Source organism: Fusarium poae, chromosome 1, assembly GCF_019609905.1.
Source record: "Fusarium poae strain DAOMC 252244 chromosome 1, whole genome shotgun sequence".
Taxonomy (NCBI): Eukaryota; Fungi; Ascomycota; class Sordariomycetes; order Hypocreales; family Nectriaceae; genus Fusarium; species Fusarium poae.
Window position 1 is genome coordinate 2,300,693 of NC_058399.1, and position 21,537 is coordinate 2,322,229.

General features: G+C 49.2%; 3 protein-coding genes across 3 annotated transcripts; 2 read left to right on the forward strand and 1 right to left on the reverse strand.

The window, feature by feature from the left end:
• Positions 1 to 9,331: 9,331 nt before the first annotated feature.
• FPOAC1_000756 (uncharacterized protein) lies at positions 9,332 to 11,023 on the forward strand (the record flags this gene model as incomplete). Its single annotated transcript, XM_044845367.1, has 3 exons — positions 9,332 to 9,466; positions 9,566 to 10,459; positions 10,511 to 11,023. The coding sequence occupies 3 exons, from the start codon at positions 9,332 to 9,334 to the stop codon at positions 11,021 to 11,023; spliced, it is 1,542 nt and encodes a 513-aa protein (XP_044711283.1).
• Positions 11,024 to 14,238: 3,215 nt separating this feature from the next.
• On the forward strand, positions 14,239 to 17,307 carry FPOAC1_000757 (uncharacterized protein; the record flags this gene model as incomplete). Its single annotated transcript, XM_044845368.1, has 2 exons — positions 14,239 to 14,292; positions 14,347 to 17,307. 2 exons carry the CDS (start codon positions 14,239 to 14,241, stop codon positions 17,305 to 17,307), a joined length of 3,015 nt encoding a protein of 1,004 aa, XP_044711284.1.
• A 617-nt stretch (positions 17,308 to 17,924) lies between these two features.
• On the reverse strand, positions 17,925 to 18,630 carry FPOAC1_000758 (uncharacterized protein; the record flags this gene model as incomplete). The annotated part of the gene is made up of 2 exons (XM_044845369.1): positions 17,925 to 18,070; positions 18,129 to 18,630. The coding sequence occupies 2 exons, from the start codon at positions 18,628 to 18,630 to the stop codon at positions 17,925 to 17,927; spliced, it is 648 nt and encodes a 215-aa protein (XP_044711285.1).
• Positions 18,631 to 21,537: the final 2,907 nt, after the last annotated feature.

Below are 21,537 nucleotides of genomic sequence, written 5' to 3' on the forward strand. Positions count from 1 at the left end.
GAACCAAGCGAGCCCGCCATTCTTGGCTGATATGAGGTCTGCACAATGGCAAGTCTGGGCTCCACGTTCACTTTCTATTTTCTCTTCACACTAGTTTCGTATTATTGACATGGTAATGGTTGAAGACTGTTCAGCGATGGTTATTTCACCTTGTGACTTGATTCTATCCTCACACTTTTGTTTTCGTATTTTTAATGGGATGGATCGAAAGCGGACTAAAACATGGAATGCCTCACAAGAGGCATGTGGATCATGGAGAAAGCAAAGATACATTTGGTCTATACGCGACATGGCGGAATGACAGAAAGCACAATACAATCATTAATCATGCTTTTTTTCGTCTTTGCAACACATGCTTTCATATCACATTTTCCAACTCGGGCTTTTTACACAGTTTCTCCTTGGTTTATCCACAGATGCCTGCAGGCGACAGGCAGGCACCTTGGCATCTCAAGGGATCTGTGCATGAGGTTTGGGGTATCTACCGGCGTGAGAAGGCATAAAAGTTCCGAGGCGGAATGAAGGAAAACCAACAAGTAAAGGAAAAGGATAAGCGAAGAGAACCCTCCCCCATGACAATCCGCAATACCTGAAGGCAAGGAAGGATGCAGGGAAACGGAGACGCGGGGCCTTGATCCGTGAGCCGATACAGGCATATATATGTGTACGTACCCATAGCCATGCTAGGTAAGGTAATACTAAGGTATAGTGACTTTGACATGAGAGACAGGGAGGGATTGTTTTCTCATTCTTGGCAGCACGTACCAACCATCCTGCCTCCATTTCGTCTATCATGTATGGATACCCTTTATGGGGCAAAGAGTAAAAAGTGCGTAGCACCCTTGACAACAAAGCACAGCCTGAGAAGGCATGTTTCATAGACGCTGTAGATCTAATCAACTTTGGACCAGCTTGTCAACTCATCACTCATTCCATGGTAACATGGCTCGCTACACGACCTAAGCGAGTAACCGCCGAATAGGTATGCAACTCATGGACCCAGAATCCTGGTTATGGGAGTCGGTTCGCAATCACCAGTCGCATTTATCGCCGTTATTGACCTAGTGTATAGAGCAAGAAAAAGGCACGGTCGATTCCCTGGTTTCTTCGCCAAAATTTCTGGTTATGTTATTCGGGTGTCGACAAGTCCGTCTGTCGTTGGCTGCGCAATGTTGATTGTCGTTCAATTGATTGTCAGAGTGCAGGAACAATAGAAGAATGGGCGCCACACCGTTTAATATTTTGTTGTATTTCCGAATTCCTGCCGCAATGGAAATGATTCGACCATGGCGTTCTTGATCGGGCCCTCAACATCTTTATTGGTGCCTTTGACTCAGGAATGTAAAGTAGCTGTTCTGGGTATCCGTGGCTGGTGTCAATAAGGGGTCGCGTCTATGAAATAAACAGAGGGTTAATATGAACTCGGCGAATTAGAAATGATCATCTATAGCCGGTGGCTGTGATGTCTGAAACAACCACATTCCTTGCTCGACGGCTCGAAGGAAATCATCGAAACTGCCTCGTAAAGCACCTTGCGTCCTGGCATAAAGTTTGGGAACTCTCGTTAGTGGAATTCTTGCCGCAAGAATTGAAGATAATGCCTTGTGGTGGACATGACATGGCATATGTCGTTAAGAAAGGTGCGGTCGCTATTTCAGGCCTGGCAATGCCCGTGGCCCGTTTTGTAGACCTACTGCCACATGCGATGGTCTGGGGATTCGGTATCGCGGTTGAAGACGAACCAGAAGCTTCCATTAAGCGCCGTCAAACGACAGTACATCGTCGACAATATGATTTTAGTGATAAGCGATTTGTTTCAATAAATCGGCTTGCAAGGCATTCTCGTCAGGCTGTGCTATGCTATGCACAGAACATTGTAAATAATTGATCCAGTTCTTGCATCGAAAACGAGAGAATGAGTCGTGCCATGTCGACCCCACAAATCCTTTCCAATCTCAAAATCCCCATCTGGTTGCAAGTCTCCGGACGCGGACGTTGTGCCAAGTCGATGGACGCCGGAAACTTATAAAGAAACAGTCAGGGGTATTGATAAACATGACTCATAGACTGGACTTCGGATTGCCCTTGAGAGCTGGAAAGGTCCCTTGACTAGAGTCGACCTAATTTCGGCCTCTCGGTTGCCGTTTTCACTCAGTTGAGAAAACGCAACCAACAGCCACGGCCCGGGGTCATCCACGGTCACTTATGAAACTGGCCCAAGATCTGCACCAGGATAAGCCCTACAGCCTGCACTCAATAGAGTAAAGTAACTAAGGGCGAGCAGAGCAATGCAGCTTGCTTTAGCCCAGTCCACTTCACTAAAGGGTGCAAAGACTTAAAAAGCCGTTGGACGGCGCTTGAATGTACCGGAGCTGATTCGCCAACCCTCTCTGACGGGTCCCTCAGTCGTAGAGGCTTGTGCTATCCATTGCATTCCTTGTGTGTGCATAGCCAAATCCGAAAGTGGCGTCATGGCCCTTCAATTTCCCTTCCAGAACACCGTGCTAGCAGCTATGAGGTGTTGTCCTGTGAATCCTGAAGCACGGTCCAGTTTGAAGGGACACGATTCGATTTCAGGGTTATCAATGCCCCCTCTGAGGAGAGTAAGAACATACGAAATCAGTAGGTACCGTAAGCAGAACTGTGGTCCGCGAACCCAGTATTGTGGCAGAAGAAAGAGCGTCATTGCCTGTAGCATGCCTACATGTGCAACACTCTGGCATCCCAAGTAAACGTTTATATTATCTGGCTGGGGCTACCCTGTCCTAGGATGTGACTTCCACATGCCAAGGTTCTTTTTTGGACAATTTCGATACTATATGAATTTCAGAGAGTGGGTGGCACCCACCGTCGCCGCAATTCTATGCAAGCTGTGTAAAGCCGTAGTAAGAGGAGAGCTGAGACGTCACTTGGGCGGTGCCAGCTCTCCCATCGCCGATGAATAGCGGGAAGAGAAACGTGAATAGGCTATCTTGTCAGGTAACAACAAGTCCGTGCTAACGAAAACCAAGCACCGGTGAGGTATCTTGCAGATAACTGAATCATAATGTATCTGGATTGTTGAGATATCGAAGCCAGAACAGGTTCCTGGCTCTTGTTCTTTTCAGCAACACTGATTGAGGTGGAACAGCTTTTGAAATTTATCTTAGAGCTTTCGATGTTCTTTCTATGACATATTGAAGAGAGAATGAGACAAGTTTAGCGAGCTGTTGAACGCTATCAGGTGCAACTTGACGATGCGTGGTTGTCCTGATGTGGACAGGCCGCTAACCAGACAGTATCGCCCCTCCCACCAGGTAGAGGGCAAATAAGCTCAAGCTATCCATGCGCCGGCAACGCCGATTCTGATACGGAACATTATTTCGACACCAAGTTGAAGAAGCGGAGACCAAGATGCCCAGGAGCTGGATATACGTTCAAAACAATGGATAGCCACAATGAGCTGTTCCCATATCAGATGGAAATCTCTATTGATTCCCAAAAAGGACGGAAAGTCTATGCTTGTTGCGGGCGTATTGAGGGATGTAGTGCAGTTGTCATGCGATGGGTGTTTCCATATTTACCATTGTTGAGCAAATCATGAGCTACATGCCCAGCTTGCTATAGTGACACAAACAGAGCTGGGTACCTTTTTGTTTGTCTCTGCACCTCCCGTATGATTGTGCCACATGTTTGCACTGATTGATAGGCTCTGAATTCGATCATGATGTGAAGAGATAGTGCCACACCGGCGGCTGGGGTCAAGGAGGACAGGATGTCCAGCGCCCCGCGAGATTGGCTCTGGCAAGGGAAAAGGGTCCTTGAACGATGATCGACCGACAGATGATGAGAGATGGACTGCCAGGAAAAGCAGAAGTGAATTGGGGGCGTTGCCCTGGGCCTGTGCGTACAGCCTCCGGAGCACACAAATCAGCCTAGCAACTAATTGAAAACGTCTTATCAAGTTGACTTGATCAATGGCCACAGAACTGGCCGAAGGCAAGGGACATCCTGGTAGGAGCCATGTCACAGCGGGGGGGCCGCTATTGTAGACGGATGTGCAGAATACCGGGCTTGTCAAGGCTGCTGAGCCCTGCCATCACCTGCCTGTTCTGTTCCGAACGTACGAGTAGCAAACATGGGCTACGTGGTGTTCAGTCCCGAAACTCTGGTACCGCTCACTCTGGAGCATGCGTGTGATTCGAAATTTGACTGGTAGAAAGGGGGAGCGGGTCGGACAGAAATGCAACGCTGGGGGGCCGACATATACGAACTCTTTGGTTGAAATTGAAGACGTCAAACCCGCGGCTAAGCTCACACACATGATGCGGAATAATCGCGGCAAACCTCAGATGCTTGTTCGAAGTACCGCGACAAGCAGGCTTCGGTAGTGTTGACATGCCCTGAGTTGGAGGGGATGATCATGGATCCTGACGCGATAAGAGCGCTTAGAGTGGGCGTGAACGAGTCAGTTCGCCTCGAAAAAAAACATCGAATCGAGCAATGTCCCGCAAAACCTTCCTTTTCAGGACAAAGACTTGCCATATAAAGTGTCCCGGCAGTTGGGTAAATTAGATGGAGAAGTGTGAAACCGGAAACAAAATCAAGAGCATCAACAACACGACGCTAGAGCGGGGGCTTCCCAACAGGGTCGCCCTTGAGTTCCAGAGGGCCGATAGTGAGAAACGCTGATTAAAAGATGGCTTCCGGTGCAATAATATTTCGGGGTTCAAGGGTCAATAGCAATGGGCAAAGCCACATCTGAGCCCATGAGGCCCAATGTTATGAAACTGTCGAGGAAGGCGAAGCGTCTTTTCATTGCACGAGGGGTGAAGAGCGGTTCACGAACAGGAAATTCAAGCAATTTAGCCGGGACAGCATCCAAATCAATACCTAACCTAATCCAGTGGATAGATACGGGATGGCAAGGCTATCATCTCTGCCACCGGCGACGTTAGATCCGAGGATGGATCTGCAGGAACCCTCGACCAAACCCCAGATCTGGCGGCAGCGACGGAGGTGGCGTTGGGACCAGCCGAAGGTGTGAGAATCAGACGACACGTAGTGTCGTAGCGAGAACGGTGGGCGAGGAAATGACACCCAGGGGCCTGATATGACCAACACCGTCGCGGCACTTGGCTTGTGATCTTGCGGGAGCCATTTCGGGATATCGTGGGTTATTGGCCCAACAAGCCGAGTGCGGCTATGGCGCGCAAGTTGTGCGCATGCTCGCTCTTGAGTACATGAACAAAAGACCGGTGAGTGGCATTGCCAGAAAGGAAACATTATCGGCACAACAAAGCGCGTCAGTGGTCAAGCAAAACGTTGATTTTGATGATGTGAGGTAGAAAATTAGAAGCGTGGGGGGCGTGTGCGCAAAGGAGACACGGCAAGGTAGGCAAGACCCGGCGTGAATGAGTTGGCAGGACGTTCGCTTGCAGTCCAACCATTGTCCAATGGCAGCCAACAGAAGAGTAAACGCGCGCGTGCCGTCTATACTGTATTAAGCAAAGTGCTCGTGACCGGAGTTGCCGCCTATTGGTTTAGATTATCTATTAGGGTAGGAGCAAGGTCTGATCCTTCTGGCCGCCAATAGTATCTTTGAACAAGGCAAGAGCGACCCATAGTTGGAGCAGGAATTCCCCTGCTCGGTCTATTCTACTTCGGGAAGACGAGTCACCTTACAGGGTTAAATTCCGTCCTAGCGCGTCCCGGCAATCTGGTAAGCTAAGCTTTCTAGCGTTTTTAGCGTGCGGCACAGAGCGCTGAGTGGCCAGATGTGGGGCCGCACCGCTATGCTATAGTGGATCATTTGCTAACTCCGATACCCCTGTCAACTTTGAAGCGCCGCCAGGCGCATGCCATGTTATGTTATGGGTTGCAGATTGCGCAGTGCAAGTGGAGGTGCAAACTTGGTATTAGCTAACTACTGTACCTATTGCAATTACTCATGTCTTTGTGATCTTTTGCTTGTTCTCCAGCTACACCGTCAATAGGAGTATCCAAGACATTGACCGTGCTCAGCCAGCCAGCCAGCCTCTGAATGAATTCAGTTGAGCCGAGACGGGTCGAGCCCACGATTCGATGTGGTTAGACCCCTGGCTTGGGCTTCTCTCTCTTGCTCCTTTTTAACCTTTTCACTAGGGAGATCATTTTTCACTTATTAAGTAGGCTACCTGAATCAACATGCATTGCATTGCAGTAAATTATTGTGAGCAAAAATAACATCCTATCCAGAAGTGACGGACTGTTGCTGAACGTCATTTTCCCGGTTGCTTCTTGGGGCTCGGGTCGCATCCCCGGACCAGGGGAAGCCATGACAGCACCCTACCCATTAAAACATTTCTGAACCGAGAGCAGCGGCAGACAGTTGTTAATTTAGCACCCCCAAAGGAGGGAGACCCCCCAAAGAGACGACTTTTGCATCGTCAAGGCCAACACTGTCCATTTTTTTGCGGCCAAGTTTTTGTTCAACGGCCTCGCGCTACACGCGGTCCTATCACGGTTCTCAACAGCGCGTGTATCGGATAAGATCAGATGTATGTTGGTGATGGTAGTTTTTCTTTCTGCTATCGACAGCAGGGCGTATATGTCGCTAACCGCAGCTGATGGATGTGCAGATTGATTGATTGATTGATTGACGGAATCTTCAGCATGCCCTGCTCTGCCCCCCAAATATTGTGCTCCGCTCAATTCTCTTCCGCACATGACGAAGCAATCTGCCGATAGATGCCAAGACGAGTAGTGGAGTCAATGGGCTTTTACCTAGGCTGTTGCAGGTATGGTCAGTCACTCTGTTCTCTGTCATTGTTTTCTGTTTTTGGTTCTCTTCATCCTCCATATCCGTTTCTGTCTCCGTGTCTGTTCCGCTTTCGCTCTTGTTGTTCCTTTACCGGATCTGCACGTGAGAAAAAGGGAGCGGAGATTAGGGAGGAAACAGAGATACTCTTCCTGTAATTACTTTAAACTCTGTTGTCTATTGGTAGCTTCGTACAAAATGTGTCAAGACGTCTTGGCTGCGTTGCAGTACATACACACAGGTACACATACAGTACAGTGCTGGTCTGGCCTGGCCTGGCCTTACCTTGTCTGACCTTAACCCAGCCCCAAACTACTGCTCCCTTCAGATCCCTGCTCCCACTTAAGATCATGGCGTCTTTCTAATCCTCTTCTCTGCCCTCTTCTACCGTCCTCCCATCCACTCATAAACCCAGTACGGCAACAAAACGTCATTGGCGCACCCTTTCTTTTCAAGCTGTCGATCTTTGAGATCGATGTACGCCAAACGGCCCGCAGAGGATTATCGAGGTCCCGCGTTCCTGCTGACAGCCCTTGCACCATGATGAGATAGCATTGCTGTTCTGTTCTGTCCTGTTCTGTCCACCATAACCTCAGATGCCCTGTGTTGGTGAATGATGAGAAGAGACTCATCGTCCATAATTGGGGTACAGTCAATTACTGTATTCTACAGTGTACCAATTCCCACATTTCTGCCTGTCTCTGTGCCCTCATCCAGGACGACAAAGGGTCCTTGATCATACTCTTTTCTCCACCTTGTTGCGTTTCTCATCCCGGTCACCACTCTCTCTTTCTGTAAACATCTCTAGTCAAGTTCCAGGTCCAGGTTCAGTCTTAGATCCACGTTCTTGTCTTCGGACAGTCCTGATTTGTTTCCCCCCGTTAGCTAGCTCAGCCTGAAAGTGTGTATGTATGCATGTACATCCTGTGATGGACAGTGCTACTAGCTTCAGCTTGCCTCTTGGCCCCCAACTTAGTTTCTTCGTTTTGCTATGTTCGTCCTATTGTCTGCCCCTCCATCGCAGCCGTGGCTTGCGATATAGACGTTTTTGCCATGTTATTTTAGAGTTGGCTTGCCCTGGTGTATTGAGCTTATATCTTCTTCAATTACTTGTCATCCGAGACGTGTTTAGTTGGCCAATAAATTACTCCGGACAACAGCTCCGGAATAAAGGCGGATGGAGTCGCAATTTCCTCGACAACACGCTCTTCATTTCATTATTGCCGCCGTCGGTCACCAGACCTGATAAGCAGGTGTTTCCATTACATATCCTATCCAGACTGTCGGATCCCAAGGACTGCTCGAGACCATGTCCGAGTCGGATTTGGCCAACGAAAGGGCCGTCTACTGCACCTGCTCAGGCAGCAGACAGTGCCTATTTTGCCTCACTCCAAATCAGATACGACATTGTAACGATCCGTGGTGGATTCCAAGTAACCACCGAACTTCTTCGGTGTTGTTTTCCCTTGTCGAGAGATGCGACTCCATCCCGATTTTACTCTTCTTCTTCTCTCACACCCAGACAAGGATAGAAGAATGAATGAATGAATGAATGAATTGCTAGCCGATGATTGGGATAGGATGGGATGGATGGATGGATGGAGGAACCCCTACCCCCCATGTCCACATTCACGCCCAGCCCATGCCCACGTCGACGCCACATCCACTTACAATTCTACTCTACTCCCTTCCAGACACCCCCTTCAAACTTCAAGCCGCGATAATCCAGTTCCCCTCCGTCCCAGCGTCATATCCACTGGCATGCACGTACACTGCCATTAGTCTTTCTCTATTCCAGCCCATTCACAGCTTTAGACCCTTCAGCGGCTATCCATATGCACGACAGTTTAGGTATCGTATCCTGGCATGGAAAGAGGATACAGTTGTAGGTACATAGCAAGCCATCATAGACCCAAAGTGAACCATCCACTTTGTAGGCAACGCCAGGCTGTATCCATACTTGGGGTCCTGGTGCCTCTGCTCAGTGTATCCTCGACACACCCCAGCCCTTCCCCATTCGCCCCCTGGCACTTGGTCGATGTTGTAAAAGAACGGCCCTCAAGAATGTCCTGGTACTTTGCTTCTGCTACTGCTGCAGCAGCAGCAGTCTTGATCTTGATAGCTACCTACGCTCCAACGATCTGCACTCCACTTGTCTTCATCTCCAAACACCATTTATACAAAAAGGCCGGGCCGTCTGCGACCCCACAAGGCTCTGTCTCCCTCAACTCCTACATCCTGCCCTTGCCCTTGACCTTGACCTTGACCTTGGCCTCGATCTTTGGACACCCAGGTCTTCAAAAAGCGGCCGCGGCCAGAAAAGGCTGAATCGTCTTTTACTTTCATCATTCCTATCTGCCTCGCCAGGTCTTGATGCCGTCTTAGAGTATCTTCGTTACCGGTCATAAATGCAACAGTCTCGGACTGGATCTTGAACTTGAAGCCACAACATCAGCATCCATCTCTAGCCTGCAAACACTTCCGATCATACAGCCCCGCCCATAAACCAACAAACTTGGACTGAATTGTCCGATCCCTCGAACTCATACCCACATGATCATGGTTGAGCAGCAGTATATTGCCCCAGGTCTACCCCAGTCGGCTGGTCTTTCGGGAGCTCCCATCTTGCACGACACAATTCCTACAACCACAGCTTCTGCTTACCACGAACTGGCATCTTACTCAGCTGTAAGTTGCAATTTCATCTGATTTCGGCGAAATATAGTTCACGTTGCGCTCTGCCATTGTCGTTCCCCAGTAACAACGGCGAAACTCACACTTTTGCAGATTTCGTCGTCTTTCAACGGCATCCCTTGTGACCCAAACCTCTTAACTCCCGTCTCAGTCGTGGGCTCTCCTCCTTTGCACGAATTGTCCAAGATTGGGCCTCAATATTCTCATCCCCCAAGCACACCCAACCAGCAACCATCCCCCTCAGGGAGTTCAGAAATGTACCATCAACAGTGGGCAGGACACTTCGACGTAAACGGCCAGTCACCAGCAGCGAGTTCGCCAATGACTTCGCAAGCGCCAGGCGGCGGAGAATTTCTCCATGCCAGCTATGTTCATGATGGACGTCGAACACCAGGACCACCTGAGCCCTACATGGGAGCTTTTGGCGTGTCGAACGGACCAGAGCCACAGACAATGGAACATCCATACTACGTCAATATGGGCCCTCCAGTCGACCACCAAGTTCAAATGGGTATCCCCCATCGTGAGATGCCTGTCACGCCTCTCCTGAGCGAGTCACAGCCGATTCAGTATCGTCGTCGGCAGAGCCCTGAAGATTCTACTCTGCACACTCAGTCTTCAGGCGTCCCACGCTCTCTAACCGCATCCCCGCGTCGAAGACCTGCTTTCCGAGCCAGTGGGCGGGTTAAAAAGCGTCATTCGAAGCGGCCAGGTGGATCTCGAACCGCTGCTCAGGAAGACCCTGTGAGTGAGCACAAAAATTGCTTCGGCCAAGAGGTTCCCCCAACTCTCAAAAGCACATGCCCCGATGAGGAGCGTTGCATATTCGAATCTCGCTGGCGACACCGCCACCAGAAGGGCCAGGACATGTGGGAAAGTATTCAGAGTGACTACTATGACCGCTTTCAGAAACGTCCTGGCAAGGAGATGCTGCAAATGAAGTTCAAACGAGGCCGAGCTAAGTACTATGATTGGATATCGAAAGATGTAAGCCACCCTAGCTCAAAATATGTCAAGCTCTAAACTGACAATTCCTAGGAGGAGTTACTTCGAGAAGCTTGGTCGCTTCACGAGAAGAATCGTTATCAGGATGTTCTTGACATATTCCACGAACTAGGTGGCTCTCGGAATATGCGTTTAAATGCCAGTGACATCGAGATTAAAGTCGTCAATGATCTGAAGCTTGAAGAAGGACTCTATATGGAGTCTTATGGCAGCGCAAACATTCGTCGGCGACGCAAGCCGGAATCGGTAAGAAAGCGTGGTGGCCATAGTGTTGACAACGACATGTCGGTCAACGACGAGATGATGAGAATTGGCTCGCATACAACACATGAAGACGAAGTCATCAACCAAGTCCATGGCGTACCGAATATGAAAATGGAGGATCAAGGCCCCGGAGATCATCCCAACATGATGGAGACGCAAATGTGGGATCAACATATGAAGATGGAACCTGGAACGATGCCGCAAAGAAACGACCGCATGCAACACTTGATGAGGTTGAGTCCAATATCACAGCCCATGTATGGGGGCCGCAGAGAAGCATAAGACAGAAAGCTTCTGACACTTCGATTATTGCATGCCCTGTGGTTAGGCAACATTATAGACCGTTTCATCTTCCCAACGAAGAGCTCACTTTCTTTGCATCTTGCTCGCAATTCTTCTATATCCGGCCTCCTCCTCCTCATTATGGACGTCGCGTATCATATACGACTCCTTTCATATACCCCCAGGGAACAGTTTTTAGATAGAGCTCCGGAGGAATGTTGAATTATTTTCCCAACTACGAAGAATGTGACGCTTCGCAATGCTCCCTTGAAGGTTCCCGAGGAAGGTTTTCCTATGTCGAGATTCCCTGACCGACTTGCACAGGTTGGCAATAAGATCATCATATAAATTAAATGTTCCTCTGTTCGTTTTATAATTCTAAATACCGACTTCATTGCCGTGAGACAGCAGCAGTATCCTGCGTATTCAAGTCATATGACTATGGACAAATAACTTCATATACAGTCTAGGCCTGCGACTAGCAATGACTAGACAAGCTATCTTTTGTGCGATTGTCAATAAGAACGAGGAGAAGGGGGGGGCACGAAAGACCTGGAAAGATTTAGAAAGGGGGCGGACAGCACACAGCTCGTATTGACAAACTTGTCCTTGTTTGCGGTCCCGACAGTTTGGAAAATTGCGCTTCAAGTAAATTTGATTTTCGCTGCAACTTGCATGCAGCTGGGTCAGGTCGACAAGGATGAGGACTCAAGTCGCCTAGTCTCCAGCAGAGACCAGGAGGGTGTCGAGACAAGCTTGACGGGGTTGCCTTGAGCCTAAACTAGTGGAGTACAATGGCCCGTCGTGGACGCCCTAGTCGTCAGGGATTCAGGCTTCTAGCCCCCCCGATGCAGATCACGCCGTTTGACAGTTCGGCAATGCGAGGCTTGTGAGAGATGTGAGGCCTTTTGTGCCCAGTTACAGGCTAGGAATGTCCGCGAGCTTAGCGCTGCTGGCTATTACACTCAGCCAGGTCGCATCAAAGATAGCATACTATAGGTATGTAAATATTGACTCTGCCATCTTTTGAATAATGGTTGACGGGCTGAGAAGCTGTTTGCGAGATCAGCGACAGTCCCCGGGCACCTTCATAAGACAGTGCGCCCAGCCCCTGTCGTTTCTGTGGAGAGGAACCACGCCTGAACTAAAACATCACACAATAGCCTGCTAATAAAATGTTCACTGCACCACACCATTGATGGTGCAAAGAACGCATCGCTAGTAACGACATTAGCTATTGGTGGGCGGCTAGGTATGTATGCAGTCGACTGTTGAAGAGTTTTCTCTTGGAATCAGTGCGGAACAGGGAGCATGCACCTGTAAGTGATAATCAGGACCATAAGACTGAGTCAAACTTAGTGCGTACCGATGCTTGCAAAGCGATCGCTGGAGACAATCTTGTCGACCCACAAGCCAGAAGAGGCGACTGTATGAAGAGCTGGGCAGAAGACGGTCAATGAAGCAGCCTAGGGGATGGCAGAAAACTTGAGACATAAGCTTAAGATACAGATAACAACTAACCTAAGAGAGGGTCTGAAAGTATGTAAAGTGGCTAAATTATGTTATCTCAGGCAAATCGTATCGAGGGTTCAGCAAGCTGGGCCCAAATGCAATGGTGTCGGGGGGCATTGGGTGAAGTAGCTTCCTCTCAGATTTGCCTGCACTAACCAGTGATAAAGCAGCAGGAGCCGGTATCCTGGCATTTCGAGTCCAAACGTTCTTTGGACCCGTCTTCATAGTCTCTGTAAATCGAATCGATGATATCAATGGGAAGGATAAACAGAGAGCGTGGTTGGACCATGAAAAGCATTGGTGCGCCTATGACACAAGGGTTGCATGTTGTGGCTTGAGCCGCTGCTTCTAGGAGAATCGACCTCATCTCTCAAAGAACCCATCAAACGGCGGTTGGCCGTCGTGACCGGTTTTCTTTCTGAGATTGAGCTAGGACGAGGAGTACATAAGGCTGTCGGATGAACGCAGGCAAGTCGCCTATGCAAGTCGCCAAAGCAATATCGGCGTCTGGTTGCTAAATCCGGCTGACGTATAGGCCGAGTGGGAGAGAACAGAATCTAGATAGACGGTACGCTAGGATCCATCTGGCTTGCGTCGTACTGTAATGAATTCATTCGAGCGGAATATCATCAACGGTTCCCGGGTGGGGACTGATCTGATTATTCCAATCTCAAGGACGCGGCACAGACAGAAGCGTCGTCGTTGCCGAGCCGAGGACGTATGTACAACAATTCATCAGGCTCCCCGCCTATGGATTGGACCGGACAATATAGCAATATGGTTAGCTCGAGATTATTAAAAGTGACGTTTTATTCAGGGCCCGCTTCCGCCTTACCTAGCGCCAGGGTTGTGACGCACTGATGCATATGGCTTTCTCATCGTGACCTTGGATCTTGGAACTTCTTCTTTGGGGTTCGCGCCTCATGAATATCATCTAGCGTGGCCTTGGAATGAGGAAAGGTATTGGAGAAACATGCGCGCGATGAGTCAGAATTAGCTGTAGCACTGTTGTTACTATGTAGGTGTACAAGAGTCCGAGAAGACGGAGCGTTGTATGGATTAGTCACCTACTTTTGTTTATGCTCAGTTTGGGAATTGACCAATGATGGCCATGATTATTCTGATAATTCGGTGGAAGAAGCCAACCAAAACTAAGTGAGCAGCTTGACCACTAATTTCGTACTCACTATTGTCAGTGCAAATAGACTTTTCAACAGGCCATAATAAACAATTTGGTTTTCGAAAGAAAAGCTGAAACGAGTTGCTCTTAACGTTGATTTACAGTTCGGCAAAATAATACTACCTATTCTGGCAACTACTAGATAAGGTCAGGGGCCACACGTGTCAGCCACAGGTGGCGGTATGATGACAAGACACAACTATCACCAAGACTTCGCAACGGCTTTGCCATTTCAATCTCCAAACCGCGACGCTGAGCGCCCGTCGCGCGCCATTCTTGAGGCGTTTCATACACCTGTTCTTAGCTGTAAAGTCAATTTGACTGTCTTTACGCTCCCCGATGAGCTTAGCAGCCATCGAGCGCCATTTCCCCTTGGCCAGCACTTATGAGTCCTGTCTTTCATGAGCGACGAGGCAGAATGTTGTTGGCTATAATGCAACTGCTAACATGGGCTCTGCTATCATGGACGGTACAAGCGATGCGGCAAGACCACCTTGGGCGGTTGCGTCAAGAAACCGTGGACATGTTTTATCATGGCTTCAACAACTACATGAAGCATGCGTTCCCCGAAGATGAGGTATGGCAGACACCTTCGTTGATGGCCGCATAATTCTGACTGTCTTCTCAATAGCTCCGGCCTCTGACATGCCAACCCCTAACACGAGATCGAGAAAATCCCGCCCATATCGGTTTGAATGACGCCTTGGGGAACTACTCCCTCACGCTCATCGATAGCTTATCGACACTTGCGATCCTCGCTAGCGGACCCGAAGATGGTTCAGGAACAGGCTCGAAAGCACTGAGCGACTTCCAAGACGGTGTAGCGGACTTCGTACAATACTATGGCGATGGACGCCCAGGCGTTTCGGGGCAAGGTATACGGGCTATTGGTTTTGACCTCGATAGTAAGGTTCAGGTTTTCGAAACCGTCATTCGTGGCTTAGGGGGCCTTCTCAGCTCGCATCTATTTGCCATAGGAGAGCTGCCTATCGCAGGGTATGTTGTGCAGCCTGCTTGGACGACCAAAGCCGACGATCCTCTTGAACTGGCACCTATCGCATGGCCGAATGGTTTCAACTACGATGGACAGCTTCTGAGACTTGCCCTCGATCTTGGACAAAGGCTCCTCCCTGCTTTCTATACGGATACAGGTATACCATACCCACGAGTAAACCTCCGGCATGGCATTCCTTTCTACACCAATTCCCCATTATTTCGTCACATGGGCGAGAATAAGCCAGAAGCTTCCTCGGTAGAAATCACGGAGACATGCAGTGCCGGAGCTGGAAGTCTCACTCTTGAGTTTACTGTCTTGAGTCGACTTTCAGGGGATGATCGGTTCGAGCAAGCAGCTAAGCGGGCCTTTTGGGCGGTTTGGGGCAGAAGGAGTGAGATTGGACTTGTGGGCAACGGTTTGGATGCAGAAGGCGGGCAATGGATTGGCCCACATGCCGGAATCGGCGCCGGTATGGACAGCTTCTTCGAATATGCTTTGAAGAGCCATATCCTGCTATCAGGGCACGACATGCCAAATAAAACATCATCCAACCGACAGGGTAGTACCGGATGGCATGACCCCAATACCATGCATCCCCCTCTTCCCGCCGAATTACAGAGCTCTGAGGCATTTCTGGATGCATGGCACCAAGCCCATGCCTCGGTGAAACGATATCTGTACACCGACAGAAGTCATTACCCTTATTATTCCAACATTCATCGGACAACTGGGCAACCCTATACCATGTGGATTGACAGTCTAGGGGCTTTTTACCCCGGCCTTCTGGCCATGGCGGGCGAAGTCGAGGAAGCTATAGAAGCTAATCTTGTTTATACTGCTCTCTGGACACGATACTCTGCATTGCCTGAGCGATGGTCCGTTCGTGAGAACAATGTTGACCAGGGGCTTGGCTGGTGGCCAGGTCGTCCTGAGTTCATAGAGTCAACATACTATATATACCGTGCCACACAGGACCCATGGTACTTGCATGTTGGCGAGATGGTTTTAAGAGACATTGAACGACGATGCCGTTCGCACTGTGGTTGGGCTGGTATTCAAGATGTCAGAACAGGGGAATTGTCTGATCGAATGGAGAGCTTCTTTCTCGGTGAAACTACAAAGTATATGTATCTGCTATTTGACCCCGACCACCCTCTCAATAGGGTCGATGCTGCATACGTGTTTTCAACAGAGGGCCATCCACTTATCATTCCCAAGCGGAACCAACCCAAGCATATATTGCGGCGTTCTGTGGTAAAGCGCCAGGCCTCTAGGAAGAACACGGACGATGAGAGCTTCACCCACTCGTGTCCGTTCCCCACGGCAGCAGGACTTACTGGCTCGGTCACGGCTGCCCGCCCTGATCTCTTCAGCGTCTCATTGTTTGTCGATCTGCATAACACCCCCAACGTCCACGGACCCCTCAAGGCTGTCGAGGTAATTGACAAGAAGAGGGGCCTGATAACAAAATACAAAGCTACAACCAATTACACAATGTTTCCCTGGACATTACCTCCAACAATGTTGCCTCAAGATGGTATATGCACCGCGCCCGCTGAGCGAGTTGTGGCATGGATAGAGTTCCCGCCAGGTGACACAGCCAGCTCACTTGTTTCTCGCTTCGGGACTTCTCTCGTGTGGTACAGTTACAACGGGCCAACTGTCCGCAACCTCGACGGCATGCGACTCCAGTTAGAGCGACAGCAAGGCAGCGGATCTACAGGTCGTCTCTGGAGAATCACGCATGCGGCAGGCAGAGAGCTTGGCAAACATGAGAATGTCTTTTTCCATGCAGAGCATGTAAGAAATTACAAGGACGAGGCTTTTACATGCGTTCGACGAAAAGACATAGTTGAGATCGACCTTCTTCTCGACGCTCCCGAGAAGCTCAATGCCAGTGCACCAGCCCCTGCTCAGGGCGTAAATGCAACAAGTGAAATCCTTGCGAGTCACGCGGCTCTCCCGTCAGAATCCCTTTTCAAATCACTACTCCGCGCCGTGAGTTCCGTCTTCGAACCGGCCTATACCGATCTTCCAGAGTCGGAAGGGGGTGGTCCCGGCCCCACTACTCTCCGTTGGTCGGCATACACGGCAACCGGACCGGGTGCTTTCCCGATGCCGCCAATTGTTGACACGCCGATGGCCGGTTCGCCAAGCTACAACTCCCGCAAGCCTGCCGCCAACTTTCCTTGGCGAACTGTTTTCCTCGGTGGCCATGCCTGTGATGCTCCGCTGCCCGAATCATCATCTCGACAACATCAAATTATAGTCCTCCGTCGCGGTGGCTGTTCGTTCAGCGAAAAGCTAGAGCGTATTCCTAACTTCTCGTCATCGCCTCACTCGTTGCAACTCGTCATTGTCATTGACGAGGAAGATGACTCAGAAGAAGGCGCTGACGAGATTGTTCGTCCTCTTTTGACGGTAGCACAGTTGACGCCCAGAGGCATGGAGCGACTCAATGGCGTGCCGCTTGTCCTTATGCGTGGTGCCAAAGGCGATTATGCGCGTTTCGGCGAGGCTAAGGGTGTAGGAATGCGGCGCAAGTACCTGGCGGAGAGTCAGGGGATGCTCATAGAGAACGCCATTGTCTTATAACACAACGTGGAGTACATGATGCATGTCTCGGAGTTTTACTAGTGGCGTCACCAATTTTGTATAAGCAGTGTAGATATGTTTTGGATATGGCAGGAGGATGGATTAGAAAGAGTCCACTCATGTCAGCATTAAGGGGTATTCTTTTGTATATGATCAAAATCTACATTGAATATGTATCAAACCACCAGTAGAGCAAGTTGATTTCTAGTCCTTTACTATGGACATAGCGATAATAAATGCAGGGAAGACCGTCATCGCATCATAATTAGTAGAGATCTTTCTTTATGTGGCTATACCAAAGTGTTCTCCTAAACCCCCATTCTATATGCGTGAACCTGAAATGACTTTTGCTGTTGTTGAATCGTGAAAAAGACATCCACAAAACGCCAACCAGTATAAATCTTACTCGACAAATAAGTGAAATGTTGTAAAAACTCGTCTACAACCACCGCCCATGATCAAGATCAAAAACAAAAAGGGCAAATATGACGTTGCAGGTCTAACAGAATCCCCCCACGTGTCGTCGCGTGACTCACAAAGAGTTGACTGAGATCAATCTATGGCCTGATATTGTTTAATTGTCGAAAGCGGGAAAAGAGGAGCTCGGTATCAACCGACTAAGCGTCTTCAAGAAGAATCTTGGTAGGAGGAGCGCCAAGCTTATCACGGCCGTTGAGTCCAGGAATTTCAAGGATAAACAAATATCCCATAACCTCGCCCTTAAGCTGCTGGACAAGTTCAGCTGCAGCCTTTGCAGAACCACCTATTCGAGCACGTTAGTTTTTATCGAGTATACGTTCCAAGCAAGCAAAGTGACTTACCGGTGGCAATGATGTCGTCCACAATCAGGACCTTCTGGCCCTCGCGGACAGCATCTTCCTGCATTTGAAAAAGGTCCTTGCCGTACTCCTTGATGTACTCAGCAGTAACGCAAGGTCCAGGGAGCTTGCCCTGCTTGCGAACGGCGGCAAAAGGAACGCCGAGACGGAGCGCAAGTCCAGGACCGAAGAGGAAGCCACGGGCGTCGAGGCCAACGATAACATCAGGCTTGGTAGGGAAAGCCTCGGCGATCTGGAGTTCGAGAGCATCGACAAGGGTGGCATGGGCGACTGGGTCGGCGAAAAGAGGCATAATGTCGACAAAGTTAATTCCCGGGATAGGGAAGTCGGGGAAGCTGCGCAGCGACTTGCGCAGGCTTATCTTTGCACCGGAGAGTTCGGAGGAACCGGCGGCGGAGGAGGAGGGCTGTCGTCCCGAGGCATCTTGAGTGTTGTTTGTCACTGAGGATGTGTTGGTAGAGGAGAGGGGATCTTGGGCACTCATTGTGGAGGGAAGAAGAGAAGAAGAAGGAAGAGAGGGAAGGCAGGGTAGAAGAAGGGTGGGAGGGTCGGCAAAAAAGAAGTAAGTAAGGGGAGGAAGGAGAAAAGAGACGAGGGATAAGGTACAATGTCGGGGAAGGAAGGGTGAGCGGAGGGTTACCAGGCTCAAGGAGTGAATTTTTTTTGGTAGTCGGTGGTCGGTGGTCAAGCCGTGTCGGAAGAAGGTCACAATAGTTTTAGTGAATGGAAATGGCAGGCGGGAAGAGAGTACAAAGAAGGTACGTGCTCCGTCTACTTGAGATACCTTGTTAGTTTGGTACCTGATGGCAGAGAATGATGGGCAGGTACAATCAGACAATCCAGCTTAGGTTTGGTTTGGCTAAGTGGGCAAGGAAGTTACCTGTTGTATTCGTACGAGGGAGCAGCCGAAAGACGGATGATGAGGCAGGAGGGGTGCAACCTAGGTCGAGCGATAATGCTCACTGCTTATTTGGGCGTCCGGGAAGAGGCAGGCACTCAGGGCATGGTGGGGGAATGGCATGGCACGGCAGGGCAAGTACGATTAATGGAGGGGAAACCGACAGGGCTTCGATTGTAGGGGTGCAGCTGCAAGGTGGGGGAGGGGAAAATTTTTGTCAACTTTTTTTTTTTCTTACTTGACTTACAAAACCCTCTCATTACTGTCAACAGCCGCCATAGATTCATCAATCTTGGCCACTGAGTCGGGGAAGAAAGGCCCGTTAGGCCCGCTGGTGATCAATGCCCAGCACGCACCACTAGCCCCAGCAGTGCCTAAAGTAACATCGAGGTACTGCGGAGGTATCATGATTCACGAATGGATATCCACAAACTAACATCCACACACTGCTGCTACCTCCCGTCTCGTGTTGATGATTGCGACTATTTGTGAGCAAACATCTCACCAAAAGAAAAACTAGAGACAAAGCATGGTCAGTTTGAGAGAAACATCAACACAAGTTCCATCAGAAAACACAAGAAAGCCGGCGGTCAGCGGGCCCGGTGAGGTGATATGAACGATTCATTGTGTTAGTCTTTGCATGACTCGACCAAGACCAATCACTCAACTCATGTGTAAAGGACAGGCATCATCAAATAGAGAAGCATTTCATAACTAACAGGTATCTCTCTAACTGGGAACCTTGCATCGGCAAGCCGCACGTTTTGCGTTGCGACCTGAGATACTAGCAATCGGTTAGTCAATCTTACAGCCAGTTGTACCATCATGAAACACTTGTATGTTGACGCAGCCAGTTGCGTGATAATTCTGATATGTCAAACGCCATCTTTCCACAACACTCAATGCATGCCCCTCGGGTTGCATGCATGATTGTTGTATCGGAGTAGTATCAATGCAATATCAGATGCTAATCGTTAACTCTGCCCCCTTGGTGAATCCCCTCATTGGATAGATAGATTGTTCTCTGCTGCACGCCTATGACCTGTTACGAATCGGACTCTACCTGGGTAGTATACAGGCTAGAGAACGAAACACGCCAGGATACAACTCACGACTGTGTTCTCCATACGTGATAATTAACTGGGAGCCACTGTCTCTTTACCGCGCGTCCTCTTTCTATAAACGTGTCGGGAAAACATAAGCCGTAACAGGTCGAGGAATACGGCCAGTCGCCCGGTGCCACTCTGTACACGTCCAGGATGTCCACTCGTACCATTCAAGTACATTGGCATATTTCGAGATCGCGGGACAGGTAGCTCCAGCCAGCCTAAACATACCTCCTACTTAACCGCCACACAATAGACCCCGTTGAATGACGGTTGGCCCGTATTGGTCCTTGTACAGGCAACACAACACTGCGCAATCCAGCGCGCTCCGTTTGCTATTTTAAGAAATCATCATAAACAATAATCGGTAGTTACAAAAGCCAAAGACTCCATTTAGCATTCCATAGAGTCCTATAACTACTCTATCCGAACTCACCCGGTTGTGTCGATCCGTGGGCTTTTATCGATCCTTAAACCCTGAACAGCCCAAGCATTAATGTCCAATTAATTGCTTTACCCCAGTATCGGGCCTGCTGCCACTCGAGGTATCATTAGCATGGCGCTAACATTTTCCCTCCTACATCAGTACATACCTACCTACCTAGGTAGTAGATAAACAAGACTGTAGGTCGGGATCGGATAATGCACGGGCAGTATGGAAGCTACCTAGTACCTACTAAGGTAGATAAACCTCGGGAAGTCAACGGTACTTACAAATGCGAAGAAACAGGCAGGTACTTGGAAAGATCACTAGAACTCGTACTAAGTTAATCGCACTTCTCTATCTAAACTTCTTTATCCGATTTAATGTCGGCAACCCTCTCCACTTCACAGCTGACATTGATAAGTGACAAATCTACTATTATTAACTCGTCACAACTCCTTACTCAGATAACAGTATTATTCATGGTTGGTCAGGGATAGTTCATTAAATGGTGAAAGTCGATTCAACAAAAGTTGCAAGTTCCATCGGTTAAGAATCTTTGTTCGTGAGAAAGTGGTTCAGTTAACCTAACGTTACCATTTTAGGCAACTCCCAAGAAGAAGGAAAGAAGCGGCTAGGTAGGTTGCCCTTGCTAGGTTCCTTTGCTCCTTCCCCAGTAATTCTTTGTTCTTTCCCTACTCTTGCTTCCCAAAATGAAATTTTTATTTCCGTTTCAGCACATGTCCCTAGGAAGGAGGCATCCATCGGCTCTAAAGCACCTTGGCAGGTAGGTATCATCGGGTGCATCCAAACGTTTTTTGATTCGGCAAAGTTATATGTAGGTATCCAGTGATTTTCTGACTTCACAGGTCATTGTCTCCATCGTGGCTGACAGCAGAATCAAGTATTCATCTTTAAGTCAAGTCAAGGCCTGTGGCTTACCTATTTGTTGCTTGTCATAAA